Here is a 17,747-nt window from a genome sequence, read left to right on the forward strand (position 1 = left end):
AGTACATCCATGCAGGTTTTGGCACTTGGACACTGCGTATTGCCTCATGCCACTCGGAGCTTACATACACATCCCTATCCCACTTTCAACTTTCTGTAGGCAGTTCACAGTCAGTATCATGGCATGTTAATCAGATTTGAAGGCATGCGTTATGGATACCAGCCACTTGACAGTGTGTCTACTTCTGCCTCCATTGTCAGGCTGTGACATTCACTTCCTTGATTTTCCGTTTTGTTCCACTGTTATGTCTTACTGGACTGAGCTTTGGTGTATACTTGATTATTTTCTATGAGTAACATCACTTCTCGTACCTTCTGGCCATTCCTGAAAATGCCTTCCATGGAATTGTTGAGAGGTGTTTGAAGCATTTATTTTCCACATTCTTTTGTTGTTACAGATCTTGTAGCTGACATACAAATTGTATGTGTCCACTACTTCCCAATCCCTTCCATCTTAATTTAGCCTATTGCTAAGTATTACTTCATACACGCTGTTGTCTCACCTAAAAATGAACAACCCCCAAAACAAAACAGGACGTGACACAACTCAACCACCCTTTCTGAAGTAAGACCAGTTAAAGCAATTTTCTCTTTTATTCCTGCCAAGCTGGACCAAAAAAAAAAAAAAAAAAAAAAAAAAAGACAAAAAAGTCTTTCATTCAATTGAAAACGTTTTGCCCTATCAGGTGTACATATAGGTCTCACACCTCAGGTATTATGCCACTAACTGTGCACACTTCCAGACCCCCACGTAAAACACACACATCATGTCAGTCAAGTCACAAAACCACACCACATACCCTGTCATTCCATGTCACACACACCTTGTCATTTCTCCCCACCACTGAATTTCTTCCAAACCAACACAAATCAGATTGGCCAGAAAAAGGGGTAAAAAAAACAAACATACAACAAAAAAGTTCCCTGACATACTGCCAGTTCTGTAAAGAACAAAAATAAAAGGAGCAGCACTTGGCAAACTATTTTCTCCACCAGTCCTAAACTCCACACCCTCTTTCTGCAAAGTCCTTCAGCCAGCACTGCACAGATCCAGACATGAAGTGAACAGCATCAAAAAAGGAATGAACAGTGTGTATGGTTCACATAAAGTGCAAGCAGTGGCTGTGCTGTGCAGACAAGGTAAAAACATCCCACATGGTCTTGCCTTCTTAAGGGGTAGACATAAATACATTGTAGACAGGAGAGAAAGCAGTTTTCTTCAAAGAGCACTCAGGTTTGTTATTCTGGGCTGTTCACAGCAAAGAACAACCGATACATTTAAAAAAAAAAAGAAAAAAAAAAAAGATGTTGCATTTAGTCCAGCCGACCACTCAGGGCAATATGAGGACGGCCAAACTTCATAAAACATTCAACTACTTAAAATGAAGCAGCTACAGAGGCCGTCACAAGAGAAACAAGAAGTAAATGTTCAGTCGATGCTGGTCATATTGGACAAAGCCATCTAGTTCCTGTTTGTTTCTGATACGAACAGTGAGAAGAGCAGTCTCTGTCAATTTTCAATTGTCTTTGACCCTGCCCACAATGGTAGACTTGTTTCTTGTTCTCTCATTATATATAAGCTGCATTTCCTATTCTTTTAGATGTTCACTTGCTCTGCCTAGATTGTGCAGGCTGTAAAGAACTTAAAAAATATGGAGTTGACGGCTGCATGAAAATAGTGCAACATACTCTGCACAAGACAAGGTTACTTTCGGTAGTTTCTCACAAAGGCTGTGTTGACCACTTTAATGAAACTCACTGCACACACTTTTGGCTGTGCAAACATAAAGCTTCCATATTACATTGCCCCTCATTTCTCAAACAGGACATGTTTCACAAATAAAAGTTTTTTTGTGTCTCTTTTTATCCTGATTACCAAACATAAGAACAGAAATCAATTTACCTCCTGCAGTTTTATAATTTGGACTTGGGTTCACTGGAACTGATTCTGCAGAAGATGAATTCATTTCTATTCAGGATATGCTTCCTTGATATTCTTTCAACAGTTACCATTCAGTATGTTAAAACACAACCAAACCAAATGATCATTCAATTCACACAATCACATGAAAACATTCACACACAAATCAGAAGACTGTTCATTTTGAAGTTTAGCTATTCACTTTGACAACTGCATGAGAATTAACAATATTTCTGATTTGCAATGCCACAAACATCTTTGGCATCATCATTCAAAACTGAAGAAATGTGGTCTGAGTGCTCAATTCATGTGTAGGTAATTAAGTCTTCAGATGTGTTCTTTGCATTTGGACAATTCCTGTTTTTTTCTTCCTTGGGTACATATTTCTGATTTGTAAGAAAGCATGCACATGAAACTAACAACACACATACTTAAGAGCTTTGTTTGATCACAGATAGAGTAGAAATGTGTGTGTGCAAGCTTGTGCTTTTGAACTTTGTGTGTTTATGGACTGTTCCCTGGTCCCCAGGTCTAATCCAACGGTTTCAAAAGGCTGAATCCACAACTTCATAACCAGTTGCTCAACCAATGGCAGACATCTCCATCAGAGATTGTTCATGCACATGAGTGGCACATCATTTTACTTTTTGTCTTCAGCCCATTTCAAATCAAACAATAAAGAAAGAACAGTTTGTGAACAGTATCCTTGTGACTTTGTGGATGTAATACATGGGTAGGTTTGTGCACTGTTCACACCTTAGCAACCTGTAACTGACACACAAACATCATTCTGGCTGTACACTATTCACACTGCAACTGAAAGTAAGCATTACTGTTATGTAACAAAGAACCCTTTTTGTCTGCCCCAGTATCATGTCTTTGTCCATCAATCACAGTATGCAATTCACTGCAACCAGTCTGTCCTGGGGAGTTAGTTTTCCTACATGCAACAAATTGTTTGCCCATTCTGTTTCTGAAAGGTTTGGTATCAACCACAATCAGCACACATGCACAAAAGAGAACAAAAATTATAATATTCCATGCTTGTGGAAAGTGTTTTCAACAGTTATCATGACATTGTGCCTCTGATGAGAGATGATGCGAGCAAGCAGATCTGAAGATCACGCATTTGTGAGAATACACTATAAACCAGTGGTGGTGATAGATGCTGCATCTACAATGGCACATAAAGGAAGCACTGATAAAACTGTCATCATGACCCATCATGAGACATTCAAAGCCAGGTATGATGCAGCAATCTGTGTACCTCTCAGCTTCAAAGTCCACCAATGTCTTCCCACAGCCATGAAGCGCGTCCTCCACAGGATGTGAACCATCTCTGTGCTTCACAGACATATTGTCCTGCTAACAGCAACAGCGCTATCACTTTGTCACTATGTTGGTTGGCACTTGTCCACTTTGGGAGACAGACCCATCAAAGCTGTTAGCTGACTGACACCATTTCCATCAAAATGTTGACTCTAATAATGTAAAAAACAACAAAAAAAACTTTTTATTTTCAAGTTCTGCATATCTTTAAAAGTTACATCTGAAAGTGGACACATGACACAATCTTTCTCCAAGAAACTGACTCACTTGTCAGCAAAAATCAGGAACCTGATTCAGCAATTGCGCCAGAGACAATATATGCGCCAAACACATGCAAACATTCCGATACATGCAATATCCGGCTTGTTATACTGCCTGAACATATTCCTGGTCAGTCCAACACACTTTCATATGCAAAAAAATACAAAAAAAAAAAAAAAAGTTAAACATTTCAGACATACATAGGGTCATCATCAACAGCATTATCTTCTTATAATCCATCTGAATCCATACATGTCACACGACTTTTTGCTAACAAAACATTCCAGTTAAAAAGTTAGCACCTACTTAAAAAAAAAGAAAAAAAACAAAACAGGATGAGATAAAAACAAGTCACAAAGCCATACAAACACCTAGTTCCCCATTCACACACACACACCACTGTCATCCTTTGACCACCCACATGCCCAGCACCATCCACAGCACAGGCACACACACCTCACCCACAGCACCATCACTGTCTGATGTCCACACCCTCTCCTTCCTCTCTCACTCCCTATGAGATTCACCACATCCAGGGTCCACACCACACACCGCTGCATCAACACTTCCCATCTCTCTTTTTTTTTTTTGAATCATGTGCCTGACACACACAGTCGGCAAATTGACACTCTGGGGACCATAAAAGACATGGATATCTTGTGGGAAGTGAAACTTGGTTTACTTGGTTACCACGTTTTCCACTGTGTTCTACTTGGGGTGTTGCTGGTTCAGCTGTAGTGCTTGGTACATCACTACATGTTTTGTGAATATATATTTTTGTTGATGTCTTGCTGGGTGTATGTATAGTTCTGATTTCAAATTGGGATACTTACGCTCCTGATTATGCTCATTCAGTGAATGTCTTTGTGCTGACACATGCTTAGTGCTGTGTGCCTTTTGTATTTGTGTTCCCCCCACCCTTAGTGAACATGTCTGTATGTCTGTCATTCTTTGTGGGCCATAGTGTCTGGGCATATGGCATTAGGGGTGTAACTGTTGGACTTTAATGACATGACAAATCACCACGTGACACAAGGTGGATGTCTTCCTTTTTAAGCATGACAGCAGCACTCCAAACACTGACACACACTCTGACAACTAACTGGCTGTGAAAAGTACAAACTAAGTATGGTTCTGTTCCTGGTGGTAAGGTCAATTTCAGGCCACAGTGGATAGCTTGTGATAACCCAGCAAAACTGTTTTCATCGTTTAACCTAAAGATCAGATTCTAATCACATAATTCTCACAGTGAACAATACATATCCTAAAGTTCACTGACAGAAAAGAGAAGGCAAAGCCAGCCTTTGTGGAGAAGCAATCAAGGCTAGCTGGTGAATTGAAGGTGATCTGTCTTTAATACTGGGGAGATTAAAGGGGACTGAAGTCACCCATCTATTTCTGCAAGCACAGATGGTATCAAGGATAGGAGTGGGGAGTGAGAGAGAGATATATTTGTTGGGGAGGGGTGTGGGGGAAAGAGAGGAAGGGAGAGAGAAAAAAATATGTACCATACTTTTCAGCCTATAAGGCGCTACTGTTTTCTTAACTCAAACCTGACCCGTGCATCTTATCAGTTGTAAGCGCCCTATCTGTGTCTGAAAAATACATTCTGACGAACACTTGGTGCCACCAGTCACAACAAATTCAATGTATGACAACACTGTTGATTACAATAAACGCTCGCAATCATGCTGGAAAGCAACACTTATCACTGTTCTATTAGACATGGTTCATATTCACCATCATATCAAACTGAAACCAAATCGCATATTACACCAAGTTTCAAGTGAACGTGATCACAGTTTGCTCTTAGGCCATGAAAAAACAGAGCAGTTGAGTTGGGGATAAATTTGTGGTGTGAAATTAGAGAAATCAGAGGTGAACTGACTGTTTTTCAAACCAGAACACAAAGCAAAATGGTGGACGGAACTGAAAGCAAGACTAGCAGACTGGATTCTGAACAAGTTAATGAACCAGGGCTTTACAACAATGTACATTTGACTGAGACTGTAAAATTGCACATTTTTTGGTTTTTATTTAGTGTTACAAAAGCAGTAGATAACAAAGCAGACAAATGGGGAGTGACACAGCTGAATCGATAAGTAGACGAAAACAAGTCAGATACCAATCCAGCTGTCTGAAGATGTCACTACTCAGAAAACAGCATCCGCTGTTAGCAGAGCCTCATTAATAGGACTTTCACTTTATGGCAGATGCAGATGTATGCACCTAAAATGTGTCCAGAAGAACTTTTTTCTTTAAACAGCAACGCCTTGTAGGCCGAAAAGTATGGTATAATATGCCTGTGCACATCTATCATCTATTACATGTTGAGACCAGTTTGTATTAGGATAATGTTAGTAGCTGTTTTTTGTTGTTGTTATTTTCTATGGTTTATTAGGTGTGTTTCTGTTCTTTATACTTTATAATAGTTCAATAAAAATTATACAACAGGTAAGAAAACAGAACAAAACAAAGAAGAGTGAGAAGAGAGAGTGAGGATGAGAGAGAAACTGGGACAAATTCCCTGGTCATGAACACGCCGGCAACCCTTTCCCTTGTTAATCACACACCCATGCTATTTATAATACTCTGACATTGTCTCTGAGACAGACCCACCAAGAACACACGCTGCTGCCAACGGACACTGGTGCTGACCAGTCTTGTGGAATTTTGGTATGTACGACCACTGCTGTGTGAGGGGCACGGCGTCTGCTCCCACTACCACCAAACTAACAGTGGCAGTATCTGACCCTGTTCACAACCTGTCTTAATAGTTTATACACACTGGATCCACTGTGTGACAAGAGCCACTAAGTCTGTCAACACATCTTTACATAGATCATTATTTCACAGGTGACTTTCACTGTCCATGACTGCAAACAGAACCACCCTGCCAACACCACCAGGCTGAGGGGAAACACCCAGGAGCCAAGCCAGGAAAGGGCGATGGATGGAGAGGGTGCTAAGCTCTGCTGCCACCAATCCCTCCAACAGACACAGCAAGCCACCATCACACATAGCGCTGGGAGGAAGCATCAGTTGTGGATCTTGATGGCTTTCTCCTGGTACATGTGTCGTGTTCGCTTGCTGGGTTTGTTGACATGGTCGATGCCCAGCCACGGGTGCGTCTGCATGGTGGCATTACCTGCCCATCCACACACACATTATCATGTATATACTACATGGTTCTTTCTCACATCAATATTCATCTGTGGAATGTCTGCCTTAACGACTGCTTCAAAATGTAAGAGAAACTGAATATATCTGTATTATAATAATAATAATAATGGTATTTATATAGCACTGAATCTTGTGCAGAGACAAATCAAAGCGCTTTCGCACCAGTCATTCACATGCATGCATAACTCTAAAACTCAAGAAACCGAATACAAGGAAGAGGCAGGGAAGGGAGGCTATTTTGGGAAGAGGTGGGTTTTAAGGCCAGTCTTAAAAGAGCTGAGCGTGGAGACTTGACGAAGTGAAAGAGGAAGTTCATTCCAATTGCAAGGTCCAGAGACAGTGAAAGAACGGTGGCCAACAGTCGAGTGTTTGAATCTGGGTATGCGTAAACAAAGTTATCTGTATTGTCTAAAAACCCGTCAACCAATGTGCATAATTTGATTAAAATCAAATATTTATTTTGAAATCAATCATACAGTCAACCTCAGTGCATAACAGTTGAACTTATGATGCATATATATATAGTATGCGTGTGTTGAGTGTGTGTGTGTGGAAACTGCAGATCCAGTGAGTGGATTAACAATCCAATACAATGTGAAGGGCACTGACCATGAACACTGTGTGGGGCAAACTGCTGCAGGCTGACAGGCTTGTCATCCTCTGTCAGATACTCCTGCTGGCCCATCATCACCACAGCAAACTTAAACTGCACACAGCCAACAAACCTCTTTACTCATAATACACACAGACACTACGCATATCCTTTTCAACACAAACTAACCTGCATGACTTGAAACCCATCATGTTCCATGACTTCTGATATGATTCTGCTGACAGCTGACATAATGGCAATTGTTTATGTCTGAAGATGATGTGGCCAACTTAACACCTGAACTGTTGAACCTCCATGAAATAAGATCAGAGTAGCATGAATCATATGTGCAGTTACTATTTTTTGTGTACTTTTTAAGTGGAGTAATTGATTTTGCTGAACAAAAGTAATACCATTCAGCGTAAAATGTCTGAATAAATAAGAGTGACTGATATCTTGAACTGTAAGTTCAGTTTAAACACAGTGAGGTGACAGCCTTTACTGACAGGCAAACTTGTCACCAGCAGTTAAGGTGTTAAATCAAACTTCACTGATAGGCAAACTTGTCACCAGAGGTCAAGGAGTTAAATAAGCCTTCACTGGTAGGCATACTTGTCACCAGCAATAAAGGAGTTAAATCAAATTACTATGAAATGACAATGAAAGCATGTGCAAGTCTAAAAGTGTTAGCAAGTGAATGTTCTAATCTGGTCTGCTCATGACAGAAAGCGTGAATGTATATGACAACCCATTCACTACTAAGCAAATACTTTTCATCAGGAAAAAATACCTTGTCAAATTCTTTTTCCGGCACCTCAACTCGTTTCTGTATCCTTTCCTTCACCTTGCCAAAGGGTTCATTCTGCAACAGTGCACACAGCATGTCAAATCCATGTCTACAGTGGTTAAAAATATAATAAAAAAATAAATTAAAAGTTATGGGCATGAAAAAAACGCCAGTAACTTCACACATCAACACCGTGAAACAAACAGCTGAGCTCAGTTCACATACCAAAAACATGAAACAAACACCTGAGCAAAGTTACATTTTCTCAGAGGACAATCACTGGCTTCAGACCAATTCATACACCACACTATACTGCTTTCTTAGGTATGAAAATACTAATGCTGAGTTCCCTATGGGATTCAATCTGTAACATTCACACAACCCCTACTAAGCAACCCCACCCCCACACCCCTTTCTGATACTTCAATCAATGTGTGGAACAATAAAAGACAATGACAAAGAACTACATCTGCAAGTGAAAACATGTCAGAATAATATGGGAAGCAGAAAAAAAAGATAAAAAGAAAGAATCATGCTAAACAAAAACATAAAAAATCACACTGACAGAAACTTACATCTTTTATTTTTATCAGGAATGGGATCCCAAATGTTTGGTAGACTTCCTGCAAAAGACAACAGTGACTGTCTTTCAAACTTAACACAACTGCCATATATAGAGCTCTATCACACTATCAGGGAAACAGAAAAAAAACTAAGAGAAAGATAAAAATAAAAAAAGAGAAAGAGAGAAAAAGATCACACACTGCTGGGGAAAACAACAATAAATATCATGAATTTATCACACCACCATCACATAACCAAAAACTAAATCAGGCTGTACTATCTGAAGTCCTGAATGGGAGGAAATGGAATCATATCCACTACAGGACAATTCACAATCCCGAAACACTGCTGGTTAATGTTGTGAACAGGCTCTACTGAACACCACAGAGCTTCTCACTCAGCATACCATCATATCCTTCCAGGAAGAAAGATTCATAGAGACCTCACAACACCAAACTGTATGGAAATCCACACAGGCATCCATCACAGAAGGAAAAAAAAACTTCTGCAGAAAATTATCAAAACTTCCGTAAGGTTTTGCACATCATCCAACAATCTGACAATGATGTGACAAGTCTACACAGAAGAGTTCTCACCTTGCTGAAGTGTGCAACAGGCACCAGCATTTCATCTTCATGCAGAGATGTTTCATCAGCTGGGACCTCCTCCACACGGAAGGTGCGGGCCCCTCCGGCTATCAACTGCTCCAGGGGGGTGTCTTCCTGCTGCACTGCCAGGATCTTGTAGCTGATGATCTCCAAAAGTCTGCTCACACACCAGTCAGGAGATGAGGGACACACACAACAATCATGTCAACAGACACACACACAAACACCACTGTGAGCATATGAAAACATTCCTGCACTGAATGAGCATCAAGCTTGTAAGTCTTCTGCAATAAACATGTCTTCTGGGGTAAAAAGAGCATTCATTCCTTACACATAAACATGACGCATAAATGTCTTCATAAGCAACACACTAAATGAACCAAAAAAGGTTTCTTTTCTGCTTGTCTACTGTGGAAAAAAAATCTGCACAGACATATTTGACTATGTTTAATCAGTATTTTCTTTATGGGTAGATAACTGGTAGAGAGGTGACAGAGAGAGGAGGGAGAGGACAAGGAAAGCCGAATGAGCATCCATCGTACCTTAGTTTGCCTTCCCCATTCTCCGACATCTCCACCTGTTTGCGGGCCTCAGACAGCAGGTCACTGACACAACCATTCTTGTCTGGGTATAGCACCAGCTCCTTCTGCAAACACACGACACTGCACATGTCAGGTCAGCCCTTAATGGGTCCCCACCCTTTACCACCGACTCCTCATGGGATAAAACGCCTTGTGAAGCCAATGTGCCAGATCAAAATATGCAGTTCTACTAAAGTCTGATCTCCCTTTGAGTATGTGCATGTAGAACATTAAATATGCAAGTAAAAATACCATAATCCATGTCAGCATTTGCTGGGCTATGGAAACACCATCACACCAAGCATACACCCTCCCACAACCAGAGGGCCAGTTTCTCTTTCATCTTATCTGCGCAACACTAGGCCACAGGCACCCAACAAAAACACATTTGACCAGAAATCCTGGAATCAATTGTAATGCAGAGAATTTGTAACCACTTAATTTCATGGATACTTTGACTCAGATTTAAAACAACAATAACAACAGTTATATAATAGAATTATCACTTTTATCACCTCCTTAAAGTAGAATGTATAAGCAATCATGCAAAATTTCAAGGATATATCGCTGTACTTGAGAAAATAGTGGACATTTTTTTGCACTCAGGTGGAAACCCTGAGCTTGTACTCGGCACACAGAAATGACAAAATTGTAAAAATATTTGGCAGGCAAGGGTTTACGGTTAACAGCAGGGTGAATAATAGTCAAACATGTAAAACCACACTTGAACGTGTGAACATGGGAGTTGTAGACTATGAACGCAAAAATAAATAAGCAGCAACAACAAAAACAACAAAACAGTCATAACTCTACTCACCTCCTCCTTCAGTTTGCCATTGAGCCACATGCACTTGAACTGTCTCTTGTTCTCCAGGTCACTGATTTTGATGTTCAGCTGCACAATGCACAACACTGCTGGTCATTTCTATCATCCTCTTACATCCACACAATCCACCTCTCCATAGACTAATCTGTACCGACTTACAAATACCATACACTATCAGTCTGGTCTGGCAATTAAAAAACAAAACAAAACAAGGTGAATGTTATTTTATTCAGTCCTAGGTCAAGAAGAAGCCATCTTCAAGGATCCTACAACAGTTTTCAGGCAACCTATTTATGTTAGTGATTTACACCATTCATTTGATTTCTTCAGCTTTTTTCTCTCCTTCCTCTGTGTGCACGTGTACATTTTCTGTGCCTGTATCACCATGTCTGTACATGCTTTCATGCATTTCTGTGCCGGCCCCCTTAAGCTACACTCCAAGCCACAAGGTCAACAAAATATCTTGTATCTTCATTCTCTTTTCTCATAGATAAGAATAATTTATTCAGGACGGAAGTAAAAGACAAAAAACGACAAAACAACAAAGAAAAAAACAGACAGTACTACAGCCCTGTATAAATTTCAGAAAATGGAATGATTTTTCAAGCCAATGTCTTATGCCGACTGAAACTTGAATTTGTACCACATCTGATCCCTCCACCCTGTCAAACACATACTGCCTCTCGCAGGTACACACACAAACCAACATACACACCCACATATAGCCCTCTTACCAGCTGATAGTACAGTCTCTTTGGCTGTCTTGGCCTCATGTAACACAGCAGATCTCTCAGATTCCCTTCAAAGGTACACTTTACTGCATTGCCTGGTCCATCCCGGTACCTGCACAGTACCAAATAACACTCCCTGTATAGGAGGCAGAGAGAAAAGACAACTTGCATAGCTAGCAACCACAGAAAGCAAGCCAAGTGAATCCTCCCAAAATGAAACAGTTAATGCTTTTTCTGGTACCTACGCATAGGCAAAGGTACCTTTAGCAACAGTGAACACACACTGAAGTCAAACAGACTACCGGTAGATTTCTGGCACAACTGAGAAAATACCCACACACCACAGATATATGTTTCATAAAGCATAAGTGTCTTACCCCTGGCTCCTGAAGAACTGTAGATGGTAGGGGTCACAGTGCAAATGCTGGGCCACAGCGTTGGCCATCTGATCGTAGTTCATGCGCACTGACAGGTTGAGGGTGAAGCCCACGTCGCTTAGGTCCTGCTTGTCAAAGAAGGTCACCTCCGCTTGGTAGTACAGGTCCCTGTTGCACACATCACTTTTCTATAGTCCATGGCTTCATACCCTGTCATCCCAGTCCACTTCAATACAATTGTACTGCACTGCTTAACTCTTTCCATACGAACGGCGAAAGAGACGACGTTAACAGCGTTTCACCACAATTACCATCATCAAAATATTGCAAGCGGAAGGCTCTTATACTGAAGACATGAATGTTGACAAAGAATACCACAATTCTGACGACGGAAGCTAAAGGTTGGGTCATTCAGACACCCACTGGACATCCGAGGGGTCTGTGTAGAGGAGAAGAGAGGACTGACCGTACTGAGTGAGTTAATGTATGTCTATAGACAACGGACTTTCCTGCATGAAATTTATATCACTCTCCTTGGGTGAGTACGTCACCACAATCTGGTGCCATCTTAACTGATTGAGCCCTGCACACAAGCACTGCCTTGGCATCAAAATCTGTTTCACTGAAACAGTTCTCATGTTCCTACATATGCATAAACCATAAAGAAAGAGAACTAACTTCTACAGTATTTCCGGATGTGTCCACACGTAATCTGGAGGAAAAACAGTATAGAGATGCCAACCCCAGTCATGTGTTTGTAGGAACAATTGGTAGGAACATTTTGAATTTGGTTGGAACACTCACACTCCAAACCACATCAGCAAACATACATTTTTTTTCTACAAGGCATACAAACACTTGGGCCTACCTGCAACACGGTATAACTGCTATGATTAAGCTGACTGGTCCACTCAATGCTGTTTCAATGTAAACACATACGTAATTAGCTAAGCATCATCAAGTGAGACCAAGGTTTGTAGTGACTGCCCTGGCCTCATGATTGACAGGTCTAGGGTGTCTGGGTAATTTTATGAAAGGAAAGCATGTGACCATGATATCTAGTCAAAAATGAACTCAGAACAATTTTGATCTTGGCAAAACATCGAAACAAACTGCGATCAAGCGAAACAAAATACAGCGAGATCATAACAGTTGGCATCTCTGTACATTTTCTGCATCTGTTTCCACATCAATATGGAATGGAATCCTGCTGAAACAGCAAACTCGCCAGAGCTGAATGGGTTGATTTTTTTTTTTTTTTTTTTTTTTTTTTTTTTGCATCCTTGTATTTATTCATCAATCAAACAGGATTTTATTAAAAATTTTGGATTCTATAAGCACAAAGTAAATTACCAGCAATATTCTAGTCACCAGAGCCAAATTCAATTCAGTTAATATCTGCAAACTCTGCTAGAGTCCACTTCAATACAATCAGTACTTGTATTCCAGACTGTCAAACAGTTCATTAAAAAAACATTTTTTTTCTTTTAATAGTCTCTACAACATGATCAGATCAGTGGTGATACCTGAAATAGTCTTTGGCTGTGGGAAACTCCAAAGAAGTGATGCCATCATCCGCACGCTGGAAAACAATGATGTCCCCATCCATCAGCTCGTCCATCAGCTTCTCCATGGGCAGGTTGAGGTCCTCCAGATGTTCCACCAGATTGGGCTTCACCTCCTGTCCACACAGTTTACCTCATTGAACAGTGTTGGCTACTGTCTTCTCCAGCACACATCTCACAGCAAACAACCATCCACACTGGCAAACCAAACACACATACCCAACAGGATCCCACACCTGAACAGCCACACCCACATCATTATCACATCTGTTCAACCTAAGTTCCAAGTTTTCTTCATAACTAAAAACAATAATAATCATAATCTTAACTGCATTTATTTAACACCTATCCTGCAGCACAGTGTTACTAATACAGAGGACATGAATTAGGTTAAGGTGTATGAAAAATACTTTAGATTAAAACATTCTAGAAAATAACATCTTGAAACTGTGTCGCAATACCGACACCTCTCCAAGCAAAATTCTGCAATTCCCCAAGAGGAACTTGTGTTCCTATATACATCCACAGTCTGTATACATCATCACACATTTATGCATCCATACACCGTCGTTATCACTGATCAACCCACAACTGATATCAGCAGTGTTTCCCATAATGCAAAATAGGGCTACCCTTACACACAAAAATCTGAAATGGACTCCCAGTTTTCAGTACTGTTCGTCCCAAGGATGCACACAATTCCCCCACCCCCAGACACATTTTTGTTCCTCAGTCAATATTTGAGGCTGCTGATTCTGCAGTAACACACACGATCACTGCAGAGCAGACGATAAATGAGTGTTTGGAGTTGCGTTCCTTGTTTTCTTGTGCAGAGGTCAGATAACTTTCGATCTTCCAGTTTATTCGAAGTGTCGAAACTGGCGTCAAAATGTCTTTGTAGAAGTGGCTTACAGGTCCCCAAACCAGAACATCTTCAGCAGCAGATGTTCTTGAAGAACCAAAAAATGTAGATGGGATGCATTCCCAGGCAGCAATCAAAGCAAGCAGCAAACAAGAAACACCAAACACTGAAAGTGCAACTACATCAATCACAAGGAGAGGCCGACTTGAAAGACCTTGGCACCCCACCAGCCAAAGAAAAGAAAACTAAATGATCAGTGACTACAGGAGTTCTTGTGGTATAAGTTAAAAGTAAAATTAAAACACAAACATGCCTAGGAAGTAAAGAACACAAACTATTTTTATTTTACTTATTATGCTCTGCTTCAGTTAATTTATCGATAAAATTACTTATCATTTATAACTGAAATACTGTATCATTTTGGTCAGTCAAAGACAGCAGACACCCAGTCTTACAAGTGAAAACAAGTGACAGTGTAGAATTTTAGGTATTTGCTTTATGGGGTCAAGTGATTTTGCATATATATTGTGATTTACCTTGTCATTTTCTTGACAAATCAATACCAACAGAGAGGCTGGCTGAGTGAAAGCAAGTGACAGAGAAGTTTATAATTCTATCTGAACCATAGACAGGCTAACTGTGTGGCTGAGATAAAGTAACATTTCATGAGATAAAATGAGAGCAAGAGAAGTCTTCAACTTGAAATGGTATTGTACCTATGTTTTTTGTGAATATGTTTTGTTATAAAAATGGTTATTTTTAAGTGAACATGGGCACCCTTAAAACTAGATGGACCCCCCAAAATTTCCCTGGGAACCTTACATCTTATCTTTATGGTAAACAATGATCAGTCATATTTGTCTCAGGCAGCATGTGTCATTTCACACTTAAACACAGTGCAGAGAACTGCTGTCACTCAAGAATCATAATACACAGTCATTATTCCTATGTACACCAAAGCATAGAACATCACAATGTTGCTTTACCTCAAACAACATGAGATTTGTGTTGACTGGAAAGCCAGCTTTCCGGTTCAACTCTGGAAGCAGCTCAACTGAAACATGCAATAAATCAACAATCAAATACATTTCCTAGTTCAAAAAGTTTTCCAACAAAGAAATGACTGTACTGATTCCTTTCAAGACTTCCATTCAATAGAAAAATGATATAACTGTCAGGAGGAAGGTGGCAGAATGGTTAAGATGTCCCTTCACAACCAGACATGTTTTGAAAGGCATCATGTGACTTGCACTTGATCTTGACTTTTCGTAAGTTCTATACTCTCACCAAGGCCAATTATAACATCAGGTCTGAAGATGACTCATCAACTAAAAACATAGTTGTGCTCTCATCTTTTTGTTATGCCATGCTGTAATCTTGAAGTACAGTTCATGCTCTCTCAAATGGTCAATTATGCCACAAAAAGTTTTGAAGAAGATTGCATGCCACAAATAGTCTGAAGGATATTAGATATTGCATGCCACAAATAGTCTGAAGGATATTAGATGCAAAGAAGTTTTGACACACCAGACAGACATGACTGATGAGGCAATGCACAACATCCAGATGCATTGTAGGTGTAAATGGAAAATGTGGGAACCAACAGTCTTGTTGGTAATGCAACAAAAACAAACAGCCTTCATTTGGAATGATCTAAGTTCTTAAAAAATGTTAAAAAATACTTATAAAAACCAGGTACCAGGCTATCACACCACTGATTGCTTCAAAGAAAGAATGTTAGTCTAACTTGTGCACGCACAAATACGAACACAGATGTACACATACGCAAACACACAAATTGGCGCACTCACAGTGTTTGGGTGCAGAAACAGAGCTACCTATCTCCATAAGCCAGATAATTTAGCAGTTTATATGTTGGTGACTGTGATGAATTAAGTCATTCAAAATTCACTTTACAATGCATGCTAAAGCAGAGGACTATCAGACCAATCAAAAGCGGCTGTCATAGAAAAAGGCAACAACAAACAACAATAAAAAGACAAAGAAATAAACAAGTAAACAAATAAATTAATGAAACAGAAAAAGGAGAGAGGGAAAGAAAAGGGTCCTCAAACCAAGCTGGTTACTGACCTGCTCTGGCTGAAATTGGGACATAGAGGTGGCCACAGTAGGACATGGTCTTGGTACGGGGGTTGTACAGCTTGATGAACAGCAACACATCACCTGTAGCAAAACACATACATCACTATTCACCTGAAGCCGGTCACAGCACATCACACACACACATCTGCTTTGCTCCTTATGCAACACCCCAGTTTTGGTTTCATTATCAGTATAAAAACATGAACTCTTGAGTCTCTAGCTCATATCTTCACAGTTAACCAAAAGCATCAATGCTCCTTTTCAAATTATTTCAAAGAAAAACATATAAGAAAAAGGAGAAAGAGAGAATGAGAGAGAAAGAGAAAGGCAGAGAAAGACAACAGCATGAGAGAGAAAGAGCATATGATTATAATTATACAACTGCCCTCTGCCACATTTCCTAGTTTCTTATCCTGCGCACCTAGCCACCACCACCACCTTAGCTAAGCAGCCATCTCTACGAGAGCTGTTTTAAGAATAATAATGAAAAAATAAAAGGAAAAAACAAAAGAGAAAAACCTACTATCTTTATCAAAATGGGGCAGGACCCTCTGGCCACTGTCTGGACTCAGAGTTTCCACAAACAGCGTCCATGGGTTCTCCTGCTCTGCCAGATCCAGTACCTGCAATAAGAAACACCCAAACAATGTTAATCATTATCCAGGTCCCTTTTTAGCTTGCTGCACAGCCCTTTGCCACCTCACTTGCAGTAGTATTCAACATAAGGTCAAAAATGATAAGCATAGCTGTGGCAAGGGAACAAAGTGAAATGACCATCCAGTCTTCAGAACTGCCAGCAAAGATGGAAGCAGTAAAAACCCCATCTGAGATGGCACTAGCAAGTACTAAGGAAAATTTTTGACTCTAAGTAAACTTAGCACTGCTAAGATCGTTTGTTCAACCTACCCTTAGAAAGAAACACCTGAAAGCACTTTCAAAAGACTACCTTAACAACTCTGCTACAAAACAGACTAATGTAGGGTTCACATGTCATGTGGAAGATGAAAATCAGCTTGACACTTTATCCCATCAAAAGCAAGGCTGCAGACAGACATAAATCTTCAAACTTAAGTCTAAACTTAATGCATTAAGCTTTGGAAGCAACTTGTAGACACCAGATTATAACTATAAAGACAGGGACCATCATTATGAATAAGAGTTTTCTAAGTCTTTCCTTCTTCACAACAGTGTCTCCTCCAGTCCATTTTCTTTGGATCTACAATGCAGCATTATCAAAATTTATGATCTGTTGCTCTGACATTTGGATAAATGTCTGATTTCACTTCCATTCATAAAGCAAGGTATGGCAGCAAGGAACAAATTGTTGAGAGGTTGCTGTTATTTTACTGAAAAACAGAGAGTACAACCCATAATAAGACAGACAATTTCAAGCCCTGTGGGATGAGATGAAAACTGTGAAAAGCAAAAGTCAAGAATGCACTCTTTTTCAAGCGAATT

At 40.1% G+C, this 17,747-nt stretch overlaps 1 protein-coding gene across 4 annotated transcripts in view; it reads right to left on the reverse strand.

The window, feature by feature from the left end:
- Nucleotides 1–1,283: 1,283 nt before the first annotated feature.
- Nucleotides 1,284–17,747, reverse strand: part of LOC143292496 (ubiquitin carboxyl-terminal hydrolase 7-like) — a 52,176-nt gene continuing 35,712 nt past the window's right edge. For all 4 annotated transcript variants that reach the window (XM_076602836.1, XM_076602835.1, XM_076602834.1 and 1 more), the window contains exons 21-33: nucleotides 16,813–16,912; nucleotides 16,278–16,370; nucleotides 15,173–15,240; nucleotides 13,286–13,440; nucleotides 11,760–11,927; nucleotides 11,386–11,494; nucleotides 10,643–10,720; nucleotides 9,787–9,890; nucleotides 9,233–9,401; nucleotides 8,648–8,695; nucleotides 8,076–8,147; nucleotides 7,303–7,399; nucleotides 1,284–6,658 (exon numbers count right to left, since the gene is read on the reverse strand). In XM_076602836.1, coding sequence (XP_076458951.1) covers nucleotides 6,549–6,658; nucleotides 7,303–7,399; nucleotides 8,076–8,147; nucleotides 8,648–8,695; nucleotides 9,233–9,401; nucleotides 9,787–9,890; nucleotides 10,643–10,720; nucleotides 11,386–11,494; nucleotides 11,760–11,927; nucleotides 13,286–13,440; nucleotides 15,173–15,240; nucleotides 16,278–16,370; nucleotides 16,813–16,912 — 1,371 coding nt within the window. In that variant the 3' untranslated portion in view covers nucleotides 1,284–6,548. The remainder of the gene's footprint in view (nucleotides 6,659–7,302; nucleotides 7,400–8,075; nucleotides 8,148–8,647; nucleotides 8,696–9,232; nucleotides 9,402–9,786; nucleotides 9,891–10,642; nucleotides 10,721–11,385; nucleotides 11,495–11,759; nucleotides 11,928–13,285; nucleotides 13,441–15,172; nucleotides 15,241–16,277; nucleotides 16,371–16,812; nucleotides 16,913–17,747) is intronic.

This window comes from Babylonia areolata, chromosome 18 (genome assembly GCF_041734735.1).
Source record: "Babylonia areolata isolate BAREFJ2019XMU chromosome 18, ASM4173473v1, whole genome shotgun sequence".
Lineage (NCBI taxonomy): Eukaryota > Metazoa > Mollusca > Gastropoda > Neogastropoda > Buccinidae > Babylonia > Babylonia areolata.